The sequence below is a fragment of the Limanda limanda genome, chromosome 1 (genome assembly GCF_963576545.1).
Source record: "Limanda limanda chromosome 1, fLimLim1.1, whole genome shotgun sequence".
Classification (NCBI taxonomy): domain Eukaryota; kingdom Metazoa; phylum Chordata; class Actinopteri; order Pleuronectiformes; family Pleuronectidae; genus Limanda; species Limanda limanda.
Window position 1 is genome coordinate 15,385,439 of NC_083636.1, and position 20,225 is coordinate 15,405,663.

The 20,225-nt window shown below is 39.9% G+C and overlaps 1 protein-coding gene across 1 annotated transcript in view; it reads left to right on the plus strand.

Annotated features, from left to right (window-relative positions):
• The window catches only part of cacna1c (calcium channel, voltage-dependent, L type, alpha 1C subunit), a 156,322-nt gene that overhangs the window by 50,721 nt on the left and 85,376 nt on the right, over positions 1–20,225 (plus strand). The window contains exon 3 of the mRNA XM_061081199.1: positions 304–409. Coding sequence (XP_060937182.1) covers positions 304–409 — 106 coding nt within the window. The remainder of the gene's footprint in view (positions 1–303; positions 410–20,225) is intronic.

Genomic DNA, 20,225 nt, shown 5'->3' on the forward strand with positions numbered 1-20,225 from the left:
CTCCAGGTTCTCCAGCTTCCTCCCGCAGTCTAAAGACATGTAGTTTGGGGTTAGGGTAATTGGAGTCTCTATAGTGGTAAATGTGAGTGTGAATAGTTGTTTGTCTCTGTATGTTGGTCCAAGAACTGATGCAGAATCAAGCACAGAGAGAGAACACCCAATAATCATCTCACCTCAAAAACAGTGAGTGATGATGATGATGTTGTCAATTGTTACCTAAAAAAATGAATCAAAGCTAAGGTGCAAACCTAAGATTAGACATTACTCTGTTCTAGTGTGAATATTCCTTCACTCTCCTCTCAGACCATTTGAGATCATCATCCTGATGACCATTTTTGCCAACTGTGTGGCCTTAGCCGTCTACATCCCCTTCCCTGAGGATGACTCGAACGCCACCAACTCCAACCTGGTAAGTAATCTACAATATTTGAGCTACTTTACAGTTGAATGTGCTGATGTGGTTTGAGTAACTTCTCGGCTCATCCTCCAAATCTGGAAGTTTTTACCTCAGTATTTCTTTTGCTGCTCTGTTCTTTCCTTTACTTGTTGGTCTGACACCTGAGTTTCCTTTGTTGTCATATTATCTTGACTGACATCTTATTAGGCGTGTAAGCGGTTATTTGGTAATTAGTGTTCCAGATCAGCATGTCATTTGCATATTTCCAGTTGATTCCAGTGTGATTTGCTACCATGTACTTAACAGGCAGGAGCAGGAGAGGTTGTTTGAGGCTGTGTCTCAAGGTGAAAGACAAGAAGGGTGGAATAAAAAGATTGAAGGATGGGGGGGGGGGGGATTATGACGTTCTTGACGTATGATGTCGACCCTGTAGAAAATCGATTGTTTCTCTTATTTTGAGTGAGTTTATTTAATCAAAGTTATAGCATCATTCTCTTGCTGGCGAATAGAAGAAAATAGCTGTTGTGATTGCGAAATCCCGAGTTTTTCTTGTGGACTCTCTTGACTTGTTTTGCGGTTGCCAGAATGTCATCGAGTCTAATAGACTAAATGTACTCTAATTTAATTTAAAGTGATAAAGTAAAACAGAAATATTTGACTAAACAAAGACATCTGTTGTGTGCAGAACGACTCCTATTGCCAAAATTCTTCTCTTATTACCTCAACCTGGCCACTCACCTGGGTGTGGACTGTGTAAGTCAGTGTGGTGCTGTGTGTATACTAATATGAATACATATATCTGTAGCATACGTGTTTGTATATAAGTTTGTGTGTGTCTGTGTGTGTGTGTGTGTGTGTGTGTGTGTGTGTGTGTGTGTGTGTGTGTGTGTGTGTGGCTGTCAGCCTGCAGATGTATGCCAGTGTATTAGTGTGAGGCGGACACTAATCCCTCACAGGCCATCTGTCACTGTCTCTCTTTCTAAGAATGATTTACTGACTCCTCAGAGCTCATGCTGCGGGTGTCATATTGTGCATTGTATATATCAACATGTCCATACCCTAATTGCTGATCTAGAGAATTAAATTAGTTCTAGTGAGAACTTGTGTTACTTAATCTGGATGAGGTGTGTCTTTTTTAATCTTGGTTTTCTCAGAAATGTGCTCTCGGTTTATTGTACATCTGTGAGCAGATAAATGTTTGCATTTGTTTTACTGTATGACTTCTCTTTAAATGATATCGTATCAGAGCTGGTATTTGAGTCAGTGCGAGTCACCCACTCTCTATCATAATTCTGCTGGAGACATACAGTACACACAGCCATTATATTACTTTTCACGGGTACCAGATCCAACATAAGGCTGTACCATTTTCCTTTAAAAGACAGTAGCACAAAACAAATACATAACAATAAGAAATTAATAATTTCTTGTGTAATGTAAGTTAGGTAAATTATTTGGTGAGTGTGTAAATAGCTTTTTTGTGCACTGTCTAGTCTGGATTACAAGTCACACTGTCTTTCAGTGTCTCTCAACACAAAGAGGAGAATTTTAATGCTACTGTTTTTGCTATCTGGAAACAGTATACGGCATGAAGCATGTACACAAGCTCATGTATGCACGCACACATGCACACACACTCTTGCATGAAAAATGTGGCCTTGTAATTGTACCTTTTTTCTGCTCTACTATTCTTGAAGTGTTACTTTTGGACCCCAGTGACCTCAACCTGCCTTGTTTATGAAAACATCGAAGACAGACACACACTCACAAACCTACACACAACAACCACAGCTGTGGCCAATCACTTTACTTTCTGACAGACAGGAAGCAGCATGAAGATGCACCACAGACTTAAATATATTGTTGAACTATCTCTCCACTTGTAAGGGAGAGATTATTCTGTAATGTTGAAGTATGTATATGTTGTAACTTTTAGGGGAATTTGCTATTCAGTATTGTAGTTCTTTTTTTTATTTTAATTTGAATCACTATGCTAATTCCTTAAACACTTAGCTATAATATTAAGTATTTCCTGTGTACCATGTAGGCCAAAATATGGAATTAATGATGACCTATGACAGTGGGTTTTATGATAAATATAACCCACCTTATTAAATGCATTATATCCCACTTCAACATTCAGTGTCCACTTAAAGTACTTTAGCAGCCTCATCTAATGTTGCCTCTCTTTGTAAATATTTAAAGTTCTCGATTAATGCACACGTACAGTATGAGTCTCAAAACAAATGCACATTTAAAAGCAATGACGTCATTGGCAAAATCTCATCTTAACATTGTGTTTGTAATATGCATTCAGCGTCACAATTGACCTTATTCCGTCCCGTCATTGTGCTTGTACGACCGTAATTAAACCTAAGACTGCCAGAATCCATATTCCTTCCCGTTGGCTAATTTGCCAGAGTGTCCATTGTGATTTGCATTATAGTCACATTTTACTCATTTAGGTGATGGGTTCATCCCGAGATGTGACTGTTTTGCTTAAACAGACTAAATGAGTCACCGTGCACATTCGGGAAACAGAAACCTGTCGAAACCCTGTAAAAAAAATGAAGAAACCCTTTCACTCAATATGATTATTTCTTACATTGTAATTGTTGCATTTCAGTGCAAAGTGTGAGGTTAAATATAGATAGAAACATTAATCATTAATTATCATTAAATATAATATGTGTTGGAGCAGCAGGAGGCTTTTAAATATTCCCTTCATCAAAGCTCTTTTAATTCAGCTCACCCTGGACCCACTGTGTTGATTCACGTTTGTGTCTCACCCTCCTTCCCCTCTGTCGAGTATTTGTTCTCTTTTAGTCATTTGGGGTTCCATGTTCTGCTCAGCCCCCCTCATGGTTTTGTTTTCTCACCCACACAGTCTATATTTCCGTATGTAAATAAACTACAGTTTTATCTTTTCACGAGTACAAAACAGCTGCGTCATGACTGCAGATCAGTATCTTGATGATGCTCTTTAGATTTAGCTGTGACCGAGCCTGAGTTTAGAGAATCAATATAGCGCCCCCTCGCCAGATTCGCACAGGTCCTTCTTATGTAATACCAGAGATCTGTTGTATTGCTCCCAGCAAAAGATTTCTATTTCCGTCTGCATCCCATAATGTGCCGCTCTGTCTCCTTGACGACATGCCCAATAATAGCAGCGAGGGAGGTTGTCATGGATATGGTAACCGTAGCGATGCTCCTCATCTGTCCTTGGTTGCAGAGGAAAGACGGGGTAGGAACCAAAGTGTGCAAGAGTCTCTTCTCTCAGGGAGGAGATAGATGCTGCACTCGGCCTACTTCTGTTTCAAAAACAATATTTTAAGATAAAAATGAGAAACAAGTATTTGGCTCGAGCTTGAGTGACAAACTTCTTTTCACTCTGCACTCTTTTTAATTGTCTCTTTTCTTTTCTCCTCTTCTGTTGGTTTCACCTTGCCTATTTTTTCCCTCATTAATTACTTTCTCCCTCTTGCTCTCCCTTCGTTCCACCATCTAATCAGATCAATATGGATACTTTCAGATTGACAGAATAATGTTGTTATAACCAAGCAATTAGGTAATCAATACGCCCGATTAGACAATGTGTAATGGAGAGGCTTGAACACTCTAACCCTGACATACACACACACACACTTAAGACTCCAAGCCCCTAAGCAATAATGAAGCTAAATAGGATTCAGAGGCTGATGTCTGATATAATACTGTGTGTGTGTGAGAGATAGTTATATGATCGCTTTGTTCATACATGTGTACAGCATTAACCATGTTTGTACATCATTCATTCATAAATTTATGGATGCCTGAGTTGATGATGGTTACTAGTCATTAATTTGTGTGTGTGTATGAGACACGGTGCTCAGTGTTTGAGGAATTAGCTTCTGACTCTGCAGCAAACACACCTTTAAGTCAATTAGTCACCTCTTACAAGGTAATGGTTGTTAGACATGTTCCTTGGTCATAATGGCTTATGTTTGCGCCCAATACTGACTGCAGTAGCAATTACACCACGATCAATGTATAGGTGATTTCCAATTAACTATCGTCATGTGATTTCTGAAACCAAGAGACTGTGATATGCAGTCGATGAGGCCTATTAAATGGGTGAGTAGCTCCGTTGATCAGTCTCATGAAAGCCACATTAAATCTTCATAGATCTACTGTCGTCTAACTATAAAACAACACTTTTTATTGCCGATGTCTTTAGTTGCTTCGGTCGATTAAGGTTTTTGCCCAAAGAAAGACATTTTAGGGGTTGTCTTTTTGTGTGTTCACATTTAACCTTTTTCCTTTCACTTTGGACTGCCTATGATACATTTTAATAATTTGATAAAACCTCAGTTTAGTTTCTTATGAAGATACCATTAGTGATGTATTCCTCCAAATATTGCCTGGTGTCTCTTCTTGATTCTCCTGTTGCTTTTTTCCGTCTCCCAGTCTTTTTTGCTGTGGAGGATAAAGTTAACATACAGCGCCTTTGGGTGCAACTCTGCTGGTTGCTAGGAGTGTCTATTTATGCATGGAGAGGAACGATACATCTATCTGTACATACGTACACCTATCTAAGCAATGTTGGACTGCGCTTCCTTGTGCTCCTGTGACTGTGTGTGTGTGTGTGTGCCGCACCATCAATCAATCAAATTTTATTTGTATAGCCCATATTCACAAATCACAATTCGTCTCGTAGGGCTTTAACATGGTGTGACATCCTCTGTCCTAAACCCTCAGCAAGAGTAAGGAAAAACTACTAAAAAACCCTGTTTACAGGGTAAAAATACGTAGAAACCTCAGAGAGAGCCACTTGTGAGGGATCCCTCTCCCAGGACGGACAGAAGTGCAATAGATGTCAAGTGTAGGAAAACATCATCAAGATTAAAGTTTTTAGCAGCATTGATGAGAGTAAACATTTTGAAGGATAACTTCAATACGATATGTCAAGCAGTCCTGCTGCAATCATAGTCTATGGTCAGCAGCCAGAAAGATCATGATCCACCATCCAGAGAGGCCACTTTAGTCCACAGTCATTGTCCACTGCCGCTTATTAGGATCCATCATGAGCTGCCGCCTCGGTCCTGGTCCACCGCCATCCGATGCCAACGCGACAAAGGATCCGCCATTCCCACTACAATCAGCCCGCACGATATAGAATCCGACATACTGGATCCACCATTGCGACCTCTGATGCGCCATCCACAAATGGTAATCCATGGCGCGGCCACAGAGGCCCTGGATCTGCGGGAGATAAAGCAAAGGGATTCCGGGGAAGGGGGATAGGGATTGAGAAGAGGAAGGAGAAGCTGGAAAGAGAAGCTCCGTGTGTCATAAATTCCCTCTTCGTCTTAGCTTCATCAGGGGTTTTTGCCTAGTAATCATACAATGATACAGGCCGAACTTGAGGGTACACTGAGGCTCAAGGTAAATCTGACTGGCTACTGGTTTGTATGGTAGTACGATGAAAACCATGTGGCCCACTCAGTAGATCAGACATCAATACCTCTATGCCTTTTTGAACTAAACGCTTCCTATTTTAGAAAATAGAACAAGTTACGTTCTGCCGCACTAATTAGCTCTAACTATAAGCTTTATAAAAAAGAAAGGTTTTGAGTCTACTCTTAAACGAACAGATGGTGTCCGACTCCCAAATTGAAAGTGAGAGATTATTCCACAGGAGAGGGGCTTGATGAGGGGAGCTCTGGCTCCTACTCTAATTTTAGAGACTTTAGGAACGACAAGTAGGCCTGAATTCTGGGAGCGAAGTGCTGTAGTGGGTTGATAAGGTACTAACAGCTCTTTAAGGTAAAAAGGCGCCATATTATTAAGGGCCTTGAAGGTGAGGAGGAGAATTTTTCAATTCTATTCTAGATTTAACTGGAAGCCAGTGTAGCGATGCTAATACTGGAGAAATGTGCTCTCTTTTCTTGGTTCTCGTCAGGACACGTGCTGCGGCATTTTGGACAAGCTACAGAGTCTTAAAAGACTTACTGCTGGAGCCTGATAACATTGAATTACAATAGTCCAGTCTCGATGTAACAAAGGCGTGGACTGGTATTTCTGCATCTTTTTGCGAAAGGACATGTCTGATTTTTGAGATATTACGCAAGTGGAAAAAGGCGGTCCTAAACATTTGTTTTAAGTGACTATTAAAGGATAAATTAGGATAGAAGATCACTCCCAAGTTCCTGACTGTTTCATTGGAAGCAAGGGCAATGTCGTCTAGCGCAGCTATATCATTAGATAATGTTTCTCTAAGGTGTTTGGGGCCAAGTATTATAAACTCTGTTTTATCTGAGTTTAATAAGAGAAAATTGCGGGTCATCCAGGTTTTTATGTCCTTGAGACATGCTCGACGTTTAGTTAATTGATTACTTTGTTCAGGTTTTATTGACAAGTATAACTGGGTGTCATCCGCATAGCATTGGAAATTTACCGTGTGTGTCCTGATAATGTTTCCTATTGGAAGCATATATAATGAGAATAAAATTGGGCTGAGCAAAGAACCCTGTGGAACACCATGGTTAACTTTGGTGCGCACAAAAGACTCATCATTAATTTGCACGAAATTGACACCTTGGAATTCTGCCGGAAAAGGATGTTGATGTGTTTGTATGTGTATGGTTGTGTGTCTGGTGGTTTATGTGGGTGTGTGCATAGCCACTGTGGCATTCAATGAATAGTGTATTTGATATACAGTTGCAGTGAATGTGTGGATGTATGTTCATTATATATAAACCAAAAGATTAAAACTATCCACTTTCCTATACACATTAATACTATTCTACACAGATGGGAAATCTAAAATCTCTTGCAGGTTCTCTTCAGTGCAACATGTTCTGAGTTGGCTGTAAGCTGGGGAGTCATTATTTGGATATGATAAATTCTGTTCCCCTTTCCGTCTCCCAGAGGAAAACAAGGAATACCCCAGTTACCTATTGTGCCACAGACATGGGTGCGTTCCAACTATAGAGTTACTGCTTCAGAGTTTGTTTGATGCTCATTGTATTTATTCCTTAGTGCCGCAGAGCTTTTATGTAACTGAAAATTAATCTTTAACATTTTACTTTTATCAAAGAAAGGCTATTGACAGTGTTCAGATGAGCTAATGGACATGCAGCCACATGAAAGAGATAATGGATTGTGGTTTGGGTGTTACAGGAACCTAAAACCACTTTTGAATCATTGTACCATTACCTTACATTAGGCTGTTGTTTTTGTTGATCATGTCAATGTGTTTTCACTTATTTCGGCACATGTAGCAGTTTGGATTCGACCAATATTGTTGATTCAAAGTGCTTTACAACACAACAATCTTGTCATTATTATTATAATCTTCACTGAAAAGTAATGATAATAACGCAATAATAACAATAACAACAATAATACAATTTAGAATTAAAAGGCTAATGAATAAAATCGGATTATGGGAGGGAGAGAGTTCCAGAAATTTGGGACATTCACCAGTTTAAACTCAAACATTAAAATTAAAGGATTGAAAGTGAAGTAACCCCAATGTCTGCAAACAAAATAATATATATAAAGCCAATATGAAAACATAATAAGCAAGATTCTGTGTATTTTTCGCTGTCTGGCTCTGCCCCTCCCTTCCTCTCTCTCCTCTTCACCTCCCTCCTCTCCTCCACCTCTAATAAAAGTGAAAGATAAAGACTCTAAATGATGGCAGCTGTGGCACCACATTCATTACAACACCATTTCCTCTTCCTTCTCTCCTCCCTTGCTTTTTAATAGTCCCATTTTGGTGATAAAGATAGGAAGATTTCCACACAAACCTCCAGACCTATTCCTCCTTTTTCTTCCTCTTTCCATTTTTTCTATCTTTCAAAAGAACAATGTAATGGTGACTGGGCTTTTTTATTTGTGTGTGAGTCTGCCAGTCAAAACTTAAAACGGCTGATGAATGTTTTTAGGCGTTTGAGAGAGTGCTGTCCCAGACATTTATCCCATGAATCCTGAACAGATACAAGGGAAATCTGCCCCCCCCCCCTGCAAACCTGCATACAAGACCACTGTGCTTTTGAGGCTGTGTTTGTATATGTTTATGTGTGTGTGTCTATTCATGTGGATTTGTTTGATGTTGCTTGGCGCACAAGTGACGTTAAATAAGGTCAAATTCACCTTATGAAACAAAAATAAAGTTTCCTTAAAGGCAAGACTTGCTAACATTACATAATCATCTGAAAGAGTTAAGTGACGTTGAAGGTGCATTTTTGATCATCTGCACAAAGCCAGATGTGCCAGAAGTGAAGGCAAAAGACAGTGAGGGAGAGAGAAAAGAGAAAGAGACAGATCAGGATATTTTTACTGAGCTAAAAGTGTCCACCTCTGCCTCACATCGACCCACATTACAGCTCCCACAGAGCACACACGGAGAACAAGAGAGAGGAACGGCTCTGTCCATCACTGAAACTCAAAGTTCTCAGTGCGGCCGTTCCACAGGGAGCAGTGTTCATGGTCCCATTTCAATCAGAAACATCTTCATCATAGTTTGCTTTCATGCTAAGTACTGTTGACTTGAGCTTAATGGCTCAGCATAATGCAGCGAACTCATACTGTCCTATTAACAGTGCAAAGGCAGGGAATACATCTTAGAAAGGCCTAACTAATAGCCCATGAATCAGCATTAAGGCCAATAATGAATGGGTAATCACTGAGATAATCACTGGTTCCTTTTTTTTTATTTCTGTGCAGAGGTTAGTGTCAAGTTTTAAATTAAATTTTTAAACCCCATGGGTTAATTTGCATTCAGTGCACCAAGACCTCTCAGAGACTGTGGGCAGCCACAGCCCTCCCCGCCGGTCAGGGAGTGTGGCAGGAGACTGTCACAGTGAAGAATGTCAGCCTCTGCATGACTGCTCTTTATTTTACATTTTATAAACCTGAGACGAGACAAGTGGATGCTGTAGCTACATTTCGTGTTATGTCTGTTTCTTTTTCTTGTCCCCTCTTTCAGTCATTACTTTTGCCTCCTTTCGTATGAGCCCATCATGTCAACTACATCCTACTCAGGTTTGCTCATGCAGAGGTGTTTTATATGTGCAATTCAATCTCCTGAATATTCTACTCCTCCGCAAGCAAAGTACAAGCATATGATTTCAAGTATGCCCATTTCATCACTCTGCATTACGTGTGAATGTGTGTAAAGGAAACAGGGAGAGATATAGAGCTAAATTCACAAGTTTCGTCTTAGGCCTTACGATACTAAGATTTGTTGGATTTTTATCAACATGGAGAAACTGCATAAACATTATACAGCTGCTACCACTGATGCTAAAAGGTTTGTGTCTTTCCTGTAATGGTCACAGCCGGGTTTGTTCAGCTTATTGGATTTGAATTCTGAACTTTATATGTATGATCCCATCACTGGCATCCCAGTATTGCACACACACACACACATACACACACACACACACACACACACACACACACACACACACACACACACACACACACACACACACACACGCACAAAGCAAAGTGCATATACAGCAAACATTAGAACCATGGCAACAAAGGTAATGGAAGTGCACGCTAGATGTCTGGATGTGTGTGCATGTGTGTGTGTGTGTGTTTATATCTTCATCATTCCAGAACTAATATTTGACCAGCTATAAAAGCCTGTTGTGACATCACCGGAAGAGTAAAGCAAACTCAGGCCAGCTCCTTCCACCTAAAAGGTGTCCATCACTCAGTCTAGTGCAAAGCCTGCCACTAGACTTCTGCAGTACGAAAAATAATAAACAGCAGGAAGAATTAACAAGCAGAAGGAAGAAGCTGATTTGTTTATAATAGACTAGACTCACACAACATTATTATGTCTTTGCAATTCAATTCGTACAGTATTAAGCTGTTGCGGCAATGTCCTTCAGTAACTCCTCCTGGCTGCCCTGAGAAAATGAGCACAATATCCCTTCCTGTGCAGAGGCCTCAGCGCAATTGCTCACTGAATTAATAGGTGCTGCTCTGTGCAGTGTGTGTAATGAACTAGCAGCATGTTGGTGTGGCATTCACTGACATTTAGCAATCTGATCTGGGATATGGCAGCAAGCTTTCTGTCTCTCCCTCTTTGTCTCCCTCCCATATACACACATAAACACAAGATGAGGTCTTACATGTACACAACATGCGTTGAAATTCTGCCTGTCTATAAGGCATGTCACAGTGATGCACAACACTTTAGTGTGTGTGTGTACTGTGTGTATGTGTGTGCATGCTCGCTATTGCGTTTTGTGTCTTGTGCCTGCATCATCAAAGGGCCAGGTTCCCATAGAAACAGATGTTTCCGTTTCCTTTCTTGGTGGCAACATGTGTCATACTGTTTATGTGTGTGTGTGTGTGTCTGTGTGTGTGTCTGTGTGTATGGGATATACGCTGACAACGGCACATGCTTTTAATTCTATATACAGTACTGAGGTGAATACAGTTAATGGACCTCATCCCTTATTGATCATCCTCATTAAATCTCTAGCAACCACAAAGCAGGAGATGTAGATAAAGAGAAGCACGTGGAGTTTTTTTTTAAGCTTAACTTAGATGTGGATTGTGACAAAAGCCTGCAGCTCAGTATTGGAAAGAAGTTCATTATATTTATAATCGCTCAGGCCCACATAATGCAGCCAGTCAGCAGCTCCAGTGTTTGTTTTATTTTGGCAATGGCTCATCTACTGCGTAATAGTGAATTCGCATCAAAATATGAATATCACTTAGCTTTCGCTTCTGGGTCTTTATTGTTCATTGCTGAGATTCTGGTGGGAGGTAGATTGGTTATTATCAATAAAGTGGCCTTGCTTACACTTGAAATTGTTGCTTCTACTTGTGCATTCACCAGGATCTGTTCATCATGGAATCATTAATCGCCTATTATTATGAGGCAGCAGAGTCAGACGGTTTAAGGAGCTTTCGGGTGCATGTTTTATCTCAGTCACATACACTTTACATGCATAACAACCAGTTTCATGTGGAAGTTATTCAAACTAACTCGGTTGCCCGATAGCATTGTGCCCATGAACTTCTTTGTAAGAAAAGGTTGATGCCAATTTGGTTATGGGTACACTTTGCCATTACATTAAACATTTTCAGATGTAAGATTTGCCTTGAAAGCATTTTTCCAGAGCAGACATTTAAAGGAAACAAAGTATTGCACAAGTTTTATCAGTCTAAACAAATGTTGTAATTTTGTATTCTTCAAGCCTAAAAACGTACCGAATTAATTTTTATCTGACTTGGTCACAACCCACAGACACAAGCAACTGTTGAATATAGACATGAGGTAGTAATATACAACATTTGTGGTTATAATGCTAAAGCATAAAAACTCATAACATTTTTCATACTTTATGAGAAACATTGCTAAGTTAAAAGTGAATACTAAACTAAGTTGACACTTACTGTGAGCTGAATGTCATCCAACATCCTCCAGGGTCTCTAAACTTGTATATGGCTAAGCCTTTCCTAGAACACATTTAATACATAGCTAAATAGGAGTCCACATATAAGAATCACCGCTGGTGAATAAAGAGAATCAGGTAAGGCTGTCATTGTCAAGATTGCTCATGTTTAATGTTTTGCAGCCAAATTATGTTAAAATTGCATGACTCAAATGGCAGCTAGATGAACAAAGCGGTGTGTACTATCAAGGAATGAGAAGAGTTTGTGTAAAAGTGTCTATGAGTTCAAACATGATGTGATTTTTGTGTCTTTTACTCTGTGAATCATTGATTATACCTATTATCTCATTTTCAGCTATTCTTCTCTTCTTGTCTTTCCTCTCATCATCTTTTTCTCTCCTGTCTTCCTGCTTTGTAGGACAACTATACAGGTGTGTGTGAGTGTACGGTGTGTACGGTGTATATGGTTGAGCACACATGTGTCAGACAGCGACCTCCCTTCGCTGCACCCCCCGCACCCTCCTGCTCCTGGGAGGTGACCCAGTTTCCCATGATTCAGTGCGGTCGCTTCTGCTGCGTTGTTGCCGTAGCAATATTGCGCGGCCCTTTAATGCCGACTGTGACTGTGCCATGAATAATGGATAGAGAGAGTGACAGAGTATTAGATGAGAGGGAGAATTGACTGGAGAGAGAGGGGTGACAGAGTAACAATTAAATGAGGAAAGATTGAGAGAGTTGGGGCACAGAGATGTAGAAGTGGACGAGTGAAGGAGGATAAGAAATAAACATAAAAAATGAAAGTCAGTGCTGTTGTAACAGTCATAGTCCAGTCACAACCACAGATCTGGTGTTTACACATTTTTAAATTGAATAATTCACAGATCTGTTATATCTCATTAAGTGGGCTCTTAGTGGAAAGCTGTTACTTCCTGGAAAAAATGGCACCTTCAGTAATTCTACTACGAAATTGTGCAACCAATAACATCATCACTCATTTTCTTATATTTGCATCTTTTCTTCCAGTTAAATACTAGTATTCATAGATAGATCACTTCTGTCTAACGTCCTACTCCACCATCCTTTTCCTTAAGCATAAACATCACATTAAGAAGCTAATGATAACATTTCATTGGACCATGTTATGTACAATACTGAACGTGAAAAGTAACATGAACAAATATGTTATCAATAGTTCTTCTCAGACAAGCACATTGATCTAAGTGATTTTGTGCGTCATAGCTCTCATCTTTGATGATACGTGACCAGAAGACCGGCTTAGTTTCACTTACGTTAGAAGGAGGTCGAAGGGGTCACACATATGGAATAACTTTTAGATTAAGTGCAGATGAAATGAAGTCAAAAGACAGATATACAAAAAAAGGTCACATATAAACATGCCTATTGTCAAAATTGCCATTAGGGACAGTAACATTAATTTCCTGGGGACTTACCCTACCCCTGTCCAGTGACGACAAATATTTTTTTTTCCCAATTGGGACCACAGCTTTTGTCCCTACTTGGACAAGCCAAGTTGACAGGTTTCTATAGTTTGAATTTTGTTCCCAAAGGTAGCCAATGACAGAAATACACACACACACACACACACACACACACACACACACACACACACACACACACACACACACACACACACACACACACACACACACACACACACACACACACACACACACACACACACACACACACACACACACACACACACACACACACACACACACACCACACACACCACACACACACACTCTGGAACAAACACATACTCATACGGGCAGAGGTGGCTGGCTATTACCTCTCTGCCAGAGCTGTCAGTCCTTGGCTGGCATTGAGTTTTTACAGCTATACACACACACACACACACACACACACACACACACACACACACACACACACACACACAGCTCACTCTCATTGGCTGCTGTAAATAATATATTTTTTGCTTCATCTAAAAGGCTTTAAAGTGCCCACGGAGCCTTTAGCTTCAAAGCAGGAAGTTAACACAGGCGTGCATACATTCGCTCAATAAAAGAAATGAAAGAAAAAAGTACAGCATGTAAGCATCCAGTCATGCTTGCTCTGCGGATGTTGTGGAGGCTGAAAACATGTCTAGCCCCCTCAGTTTTCCTGTTGTAAATTAATTGTGCATGCAGAGTTCTGAAGAGCCAGATGTAGAGCTGTAATTACTTTCCTGTTTAAAACATGTCTTCTATAAAGAAAGAGGGGATTGAGTGTTACTGTTGTATGAAGGTACACATGGGAGATACAAATGTAAAAAGTTTGGAGTGCAGATCATATCTACTTCTTTTTGCAACTACCATGTTGGCACATTTCATCCTTGAACAATTCATGTTTGATACATACAAACATTTTTCCCTCTCTTATCTTTGTTATTTCAGAAATGGCAGGTTTACCTTTAATCATCTAAAATATTTTTTTTTTTTTCATATTTTTACTTTTAAATACATTTTCTGATCAAGAGATTGGTTGTTTAGCCTAAGGTGACATCTTAAGATATCTTAAGTGTTTATAGAATCAAACCCAAAGGTTTTTAGGTAAAGCTTACTGTAAATGCAGGAATACATCTGTCTGTAGTTTTCAGCAACCTCTAGTCTTGACTTCAAACTTTGTAGGTTTACTGCTGAGGATCAGAGGAAGTGTTGAATTAGGGTTTTTGGAAGAGCAGTTACTTGCCAAATTTGCCAAGAAAACTAACTAAACAAATTATTTTATATAAATAAATTGTTGATTAATAACAAATAATTTCCAGACACCACATTTGATTGATAAATATATAAATAAGTTATACTGCCTGTATAAAGGAGTCGTCTGTTCATTCACCACTGTGCTTACGACAACCAGAGGTTTGCAGTTTGTCAGTGACATAAAGTAATTTCCTTTTTTATAGATTGCTCCAGTTTCACAAGTGAACTGAAGTTCAGTTAGTAACTGAAGATCCAGCTGTAATACATGTGCTGCACACGTAGTACATAGTCTCCAGTACACACACACACACACACACAAACACACACACACACACATGGTTCAGAAGGTTAAGCAGTACACAGCTCCACATGTTTGCTATTAGCTTTTACTGTCAGTCTCACCAAGTCTGGCTTAACAAGGACTTTGAAGTGTGTGGGTGAGCAAGAGAGACAAACACAGACAGACACAGACAGACAGATGTACGGACAGACAGGCAGAAGATTGATTATGAAAACTAAAAAGACGAAGTTTATAACTTCTGATATTGCTAAGTAAGTAGTTAAAAGTACCTTATAAACATTTAAGTGTGATTATATCAAGATAATATCAAAAGGATTGAACACAATCAAAGCTCGACCAGAACTATTGACCAGAGATATATAGTGGTAATTGAAAATTGTGGTCCCACGACAGACAACTGCAAAAACAATGTCTTTCGCTTGTGCTTTTTCAACACTGTCACTCATATCCCCCAAATCTTTGACGACAGTTTAAGATACTTTCCATCAATGAGATGAGAGTTTAGATGTTTAACATAATGAACAGTCCTTTCTGTAAGTCACAAAACTGCAGATTTATTGATGTCACTTTTCAGTACAGCTGAACCACACTGAGTCGAGCCTCAGATCTTACATGAATAAAAAGTATAAAAGTCTGAATCATCCATGTTCTATCTGTTATTTTTTAACAAGCTGTTGCTTCTTGTCTTTCAAGCGCTCTGTGTTGGTCTGTGTGTGTGTGTGTGTGGAGTTGTTGCGTCGTGGTAAATCTCTCTTCTCACTGACTGCACTGTAGTTATAAAAGGATACAGTTTGTTTCACAACAATAATGAATTGGCAGTGAGACTCAAGCCAAACTTTTAGGTTGCCAGGCAACTCCAGCGACACCGGAGACCGTACATGGATACGTCTGTTTTTATATTTACTTTCGACTTCCTGTCACTGACTCTCTGACTTTCTTCTCGCACAGCTTTTTTTTTTCCTCTTCAAGGCTCTGTCTTTCAGCCAGGTGTTTTCTGTTTCTCTTCCTTTTTTCTGTCAGTCTTTCTCACACTTTTGCTTGTCTACCTCAAAGACTCCATCTGCCTTCATATGCCCTTATTTTAATGTTGCATGACCTATGGTACAATTAAAGGCACAGGAAAAGAACAAGTAAATGAATAAGGATGGAGGTATAGATGGAGAGATATAAATGTATGAGAGTGAAGAAAGGGTGTTACATTGTAGGTCTTTGCACAATGATGGGGAAAAAGATGAACACTGCATTTTGATTTATATATTGTCCACAAGTAATCACCTTTCATCATTGACTATTGTTAGTCACTGCTGCCATAGCAACCTTTGCTCTTTTTCTGTCATTCTCTTTTCAATGAAAAAATGAACAAAGAAACAGATGGGTTGTTTATAATTCCAATTCTGTGTATGCGCGTGTGAACTAGATGTAGACTGTCAATTTGTCCTCACCTAGAAAAATATAATGAAATGTTTGTATGTGTTAATGCACCCAAATACAACCAAATCTTTACATATGACTGTTTTTATAAACAAGGTTTGAATAACCTAAAAGATTTTAGCTCTACAAAATGTTAAACTTCACATCTTTAGCATGAGCCTGGCAGCCATGTAAAGAAGTTAACCTGTTTGATTCAATGCAGTGTTACAACTCATTATCACAGGCGTAGCTATGAAAGAAGATGCTTTTCCCACAAATTATATAGATAACCAGTGCGTAAGAGGGTAAGATGCACATGAAAGCGTGCTTCCTCTCTCTCCTCCTGCTCTTGCCGTCGTCTCCTCTCTTTGCCTCTTATCTCTTGACTTCTCCTCCTCCTCCCAGCCTTGCTCTTTTCTATGTCTGCTCCCTGATCTAATTAAAATGCCATCTTCAATTCACTGGTGAGCCCCCTCCCTCCCGTCTCTCTGTGCTCTGCTGCAGTGTAAACACGCTATGTCATATTAAAAGTCTGAATCCGCTGTGTCATGATTTGGGAGCTTAGCTACTGATCCGCCATGTTTGGCAATTTGACAGTGTCGTGTTAGGTGGCAGTGGGACAAGTATTTTCAGGATAGGTTGTGTTTAGGTTTTCTTAAGGTCATTGCTGCCACCATGGAATTGTTAGCAGCACTTCAAATAGATTACATTGTGTATTCCTAATATTCCAAAATGGAGGTGTTTGACAACGATGCAGTAACACAGACATACACTGGGATGGTTTCCACTCAATCCCAAATCGTGTAATGGATTTTTGTTTGTGTCTCGACTGTCTCGTATCTACGCGCCATCACACAAGTGTTCAAAGAATAAGTCACTGTGAGATCAACCCACACAGACACAGACACACCAACTCCGTCACCATCCTGCGTCGATCTGCTGAGAACTCATCTGCTCCTAATGAAAGCGGACAGATTGGCAGTGTGAAGAAACCCTCCTATTGGTCCAGAGCTGTGATGTAACCCAGTCTGAGTGTCCCGTACATTGTTGAATGAGTGTTAATCTCCAATCTAATTCTAATCTTCGGCGACACCAAAGTCAGATTTAATTATGAACTCAAACACTTGAACTCAGAAAGATTGAAATGCACACCCACCCACAAAGGAACATACAGTAGGATACCCCCCCGGCCCCTGAGCCACACAGGAAGCAAAAGAAAGCAGCTTTCAGGGAGTTTTGCCATTTCAGATGTTTGACTGCTTCTGCTTACTTTACCAAAAATTGCAATCTGTCAACAGCAGGCTGGTTACCTCTCTTACTGTTCGCTCTACTGCACCCATAGACTGTAGGACTGGACAATTCGGTGTCAGTGAGCGATACAAACAGTGTTGAACTAACTGATGTTACAGAAACTTTTTTTTATAAAAAAAAAAATTCATGCGTAAAAATGCGATGTCTCTAATTTCGGTTAAATTTCGGTCTTTACTTTCTCATCAATTTTTTCCCCTTCTTACCCTCTGTTTCTCTCTCTCTCTCTCTCTCTCTCTCTCTCTCTCTCTCTTTCTCTCTCTCTCTCTCTCTCTCTCTCTCACTCTGTGTCCTTCTCTTTCTCCCTCTCTCTATCCCTCTGTTGCTACCTGGCAACAAGCTGGTTTCCTTGGTGATGGAGCTTAGTAGCCTCACATTTGCAGGGACGGGGGTGTGTATGTGACAACGCGTACTCACAGAGAGCGTGCAGCAAACGCATGCTCACACTCATACACATGCAGAGAAGCACCACTTCCCTTGCTAAACAAACACACACACACACGCAAACACACAAACAAAATAACACTTGTACACACATATTCACATTCAACGCAATTCATTGTTTATAGCATAAATATATGTTTAAAAAGATTCATACAAAAGCGGTATGTTAATATCCATGGCTTTAGAATGATATATTAAATTCTTTAAACATTTAAGAGTTTGGATGTACATGTACTTTATTTGGGTGCCCACATACTTTTTGTTTGTGTACTATAATTAACTGACTTTTCTTTTGTTTACTGCACAGTTATCAGATATACACAGTCATACAGTAGCTTGTGATCAGAAAATATAAACAGTAACTAACCATGAAACACACATAATAAAATAGACAATTTAAAATGATATGCTATCAGGTTTTCTCTATTTAGGTCTATTGTGTTAATTTAGTATCAATTGGATTTGTGTGGTGTCTGTCTGGCTTCCTCTGCCCTCAGATCGTATCCCAGCCTTGGCTTTTTCTTTTTTTTTGATCGTCTGAGAGATGTGCTCTAGATTTTAGAAATTGTGAGTCAGTATATAAAACTGTGACTTTCACACTCAACTTTTAGGTTATAGTCACAAGAGAGACAGATGGGATGTGAAGAAGATGCGTTTGGTTACAGTGTGTTCGAGAGGGAGAGATGTTTATCGACCACTCAGCAGCTACACACACGCACATACTCACACACACACAGACATCCTCAAACTTTGGTGGCGCAGCTCTCTCCTGTTTACCATGTTTGGAGGTAGAACAAGTGACACAAAGAGAAAGAGAGAGGAAGAGGGGGAGAGTCTCCTCGGTGTTAAGATGACATTTTAGTGAGTCAAGGAGGGATGGAGGGAGAGGAGAGATAAGTCTCTGTAAACTCTAAAATTGCATGGCCATAATTTTAGAGCTTATGTGTCTATGCAAGTATGTTGTGTTTTAATTCTACCCACTTAAGTATTTGTAATTACATGCAATTCCAATTAACAAGCACAAATAACTTCATTGTTCGTGGTTTATTAACACATCGCTGAAGCCTCAACAGCTTCCCATAAGTGTCATTATCTTCAAACTGGCTACTCCTTCCTCTGTAATTGTCATCTTTTAGCTCCTTGACTGCCTCCTGTGTGCAAATTAATTGGAGAGTGTGAGTCTGAAAGAGGAAACGCTGTTATAATAAGTATATAGTATAAAAAACGTTATCTGAGTTATCTATCCATCCATCCCATTCTTGCTTTCATAATGATATATAATGAAAATAAATACCTGTGAAAGTAAGTGTTTCATGAATAAGACGAGTCCCTCACCTCGCAATAAATTTATGAGGCTTGGGGAAAATAAATAATGGATTTTAAGATGCCATTTTAACAGTAGTAGCTCTTGAGGTACTATAGCAGCAGTTGAATTTAAAACAGCTGTGAGCTGAATTGGTTGAGATTTGAGTGCGACGGTGGCTTCGACCCTGAGTGGCCTCCACTTCCAGCTCTCGCTCCTTAACTGGTCCTCATATCACAGAAAAGCTAATTGGAGAGGAATTAACTCAACAAGTCTTAATGACACGCTGGCTACAGACACAGAGGGCCCACTCCTTCAACAGTAATGAGTCAAACTCTCAACACATCTCAGTGTCTTGATCTCATGTACCTGCTTCTTAATCAAACAAGGGAGGTTGGTTAATCGCTCAAGAGTAGATGGAGGAACGGTGGGGTTTCCGGAAGAGAACAGGAAAGATACCAGGATAGCACGGTTACAGCGAAAAGGTTCTGAGTTCGAATCTCTCTTCTGCCTGGAGTCTGCATGTTCTCCCTGTGTCTGTGTGGGTTTTCTCAGGGTACGCCAGCTTCCTCCCATGCACATAAGGTTAAGTGGAGACTTTAAATTGCCTGTAAGTGTGAGTCTGAATGGTTGTTTGTGCATTTTGGGGTGAGCATTTCAAAGAAAGGTGATCAAATATCCAGCCATAAAACGCATGTTCAGAAATGTCATGAATTTGTCATTAAAGTACAATTACATCAGAGAAAAAAAGATACCACACAATGCACACACATGCTTCTTTCTCTCTCAGTGGGTTACTGACCTTGGCAGAGAGACTGGTATGACTAGCCATCCCCCTGCGGTCCGTGTGTTGCATGTGTGTGTTGCATGTGTGTGTTTGGCCTGTATGCTTCTCTAGGCCATGTTGTTGCCTTAGCCGGGTGTTATAGTC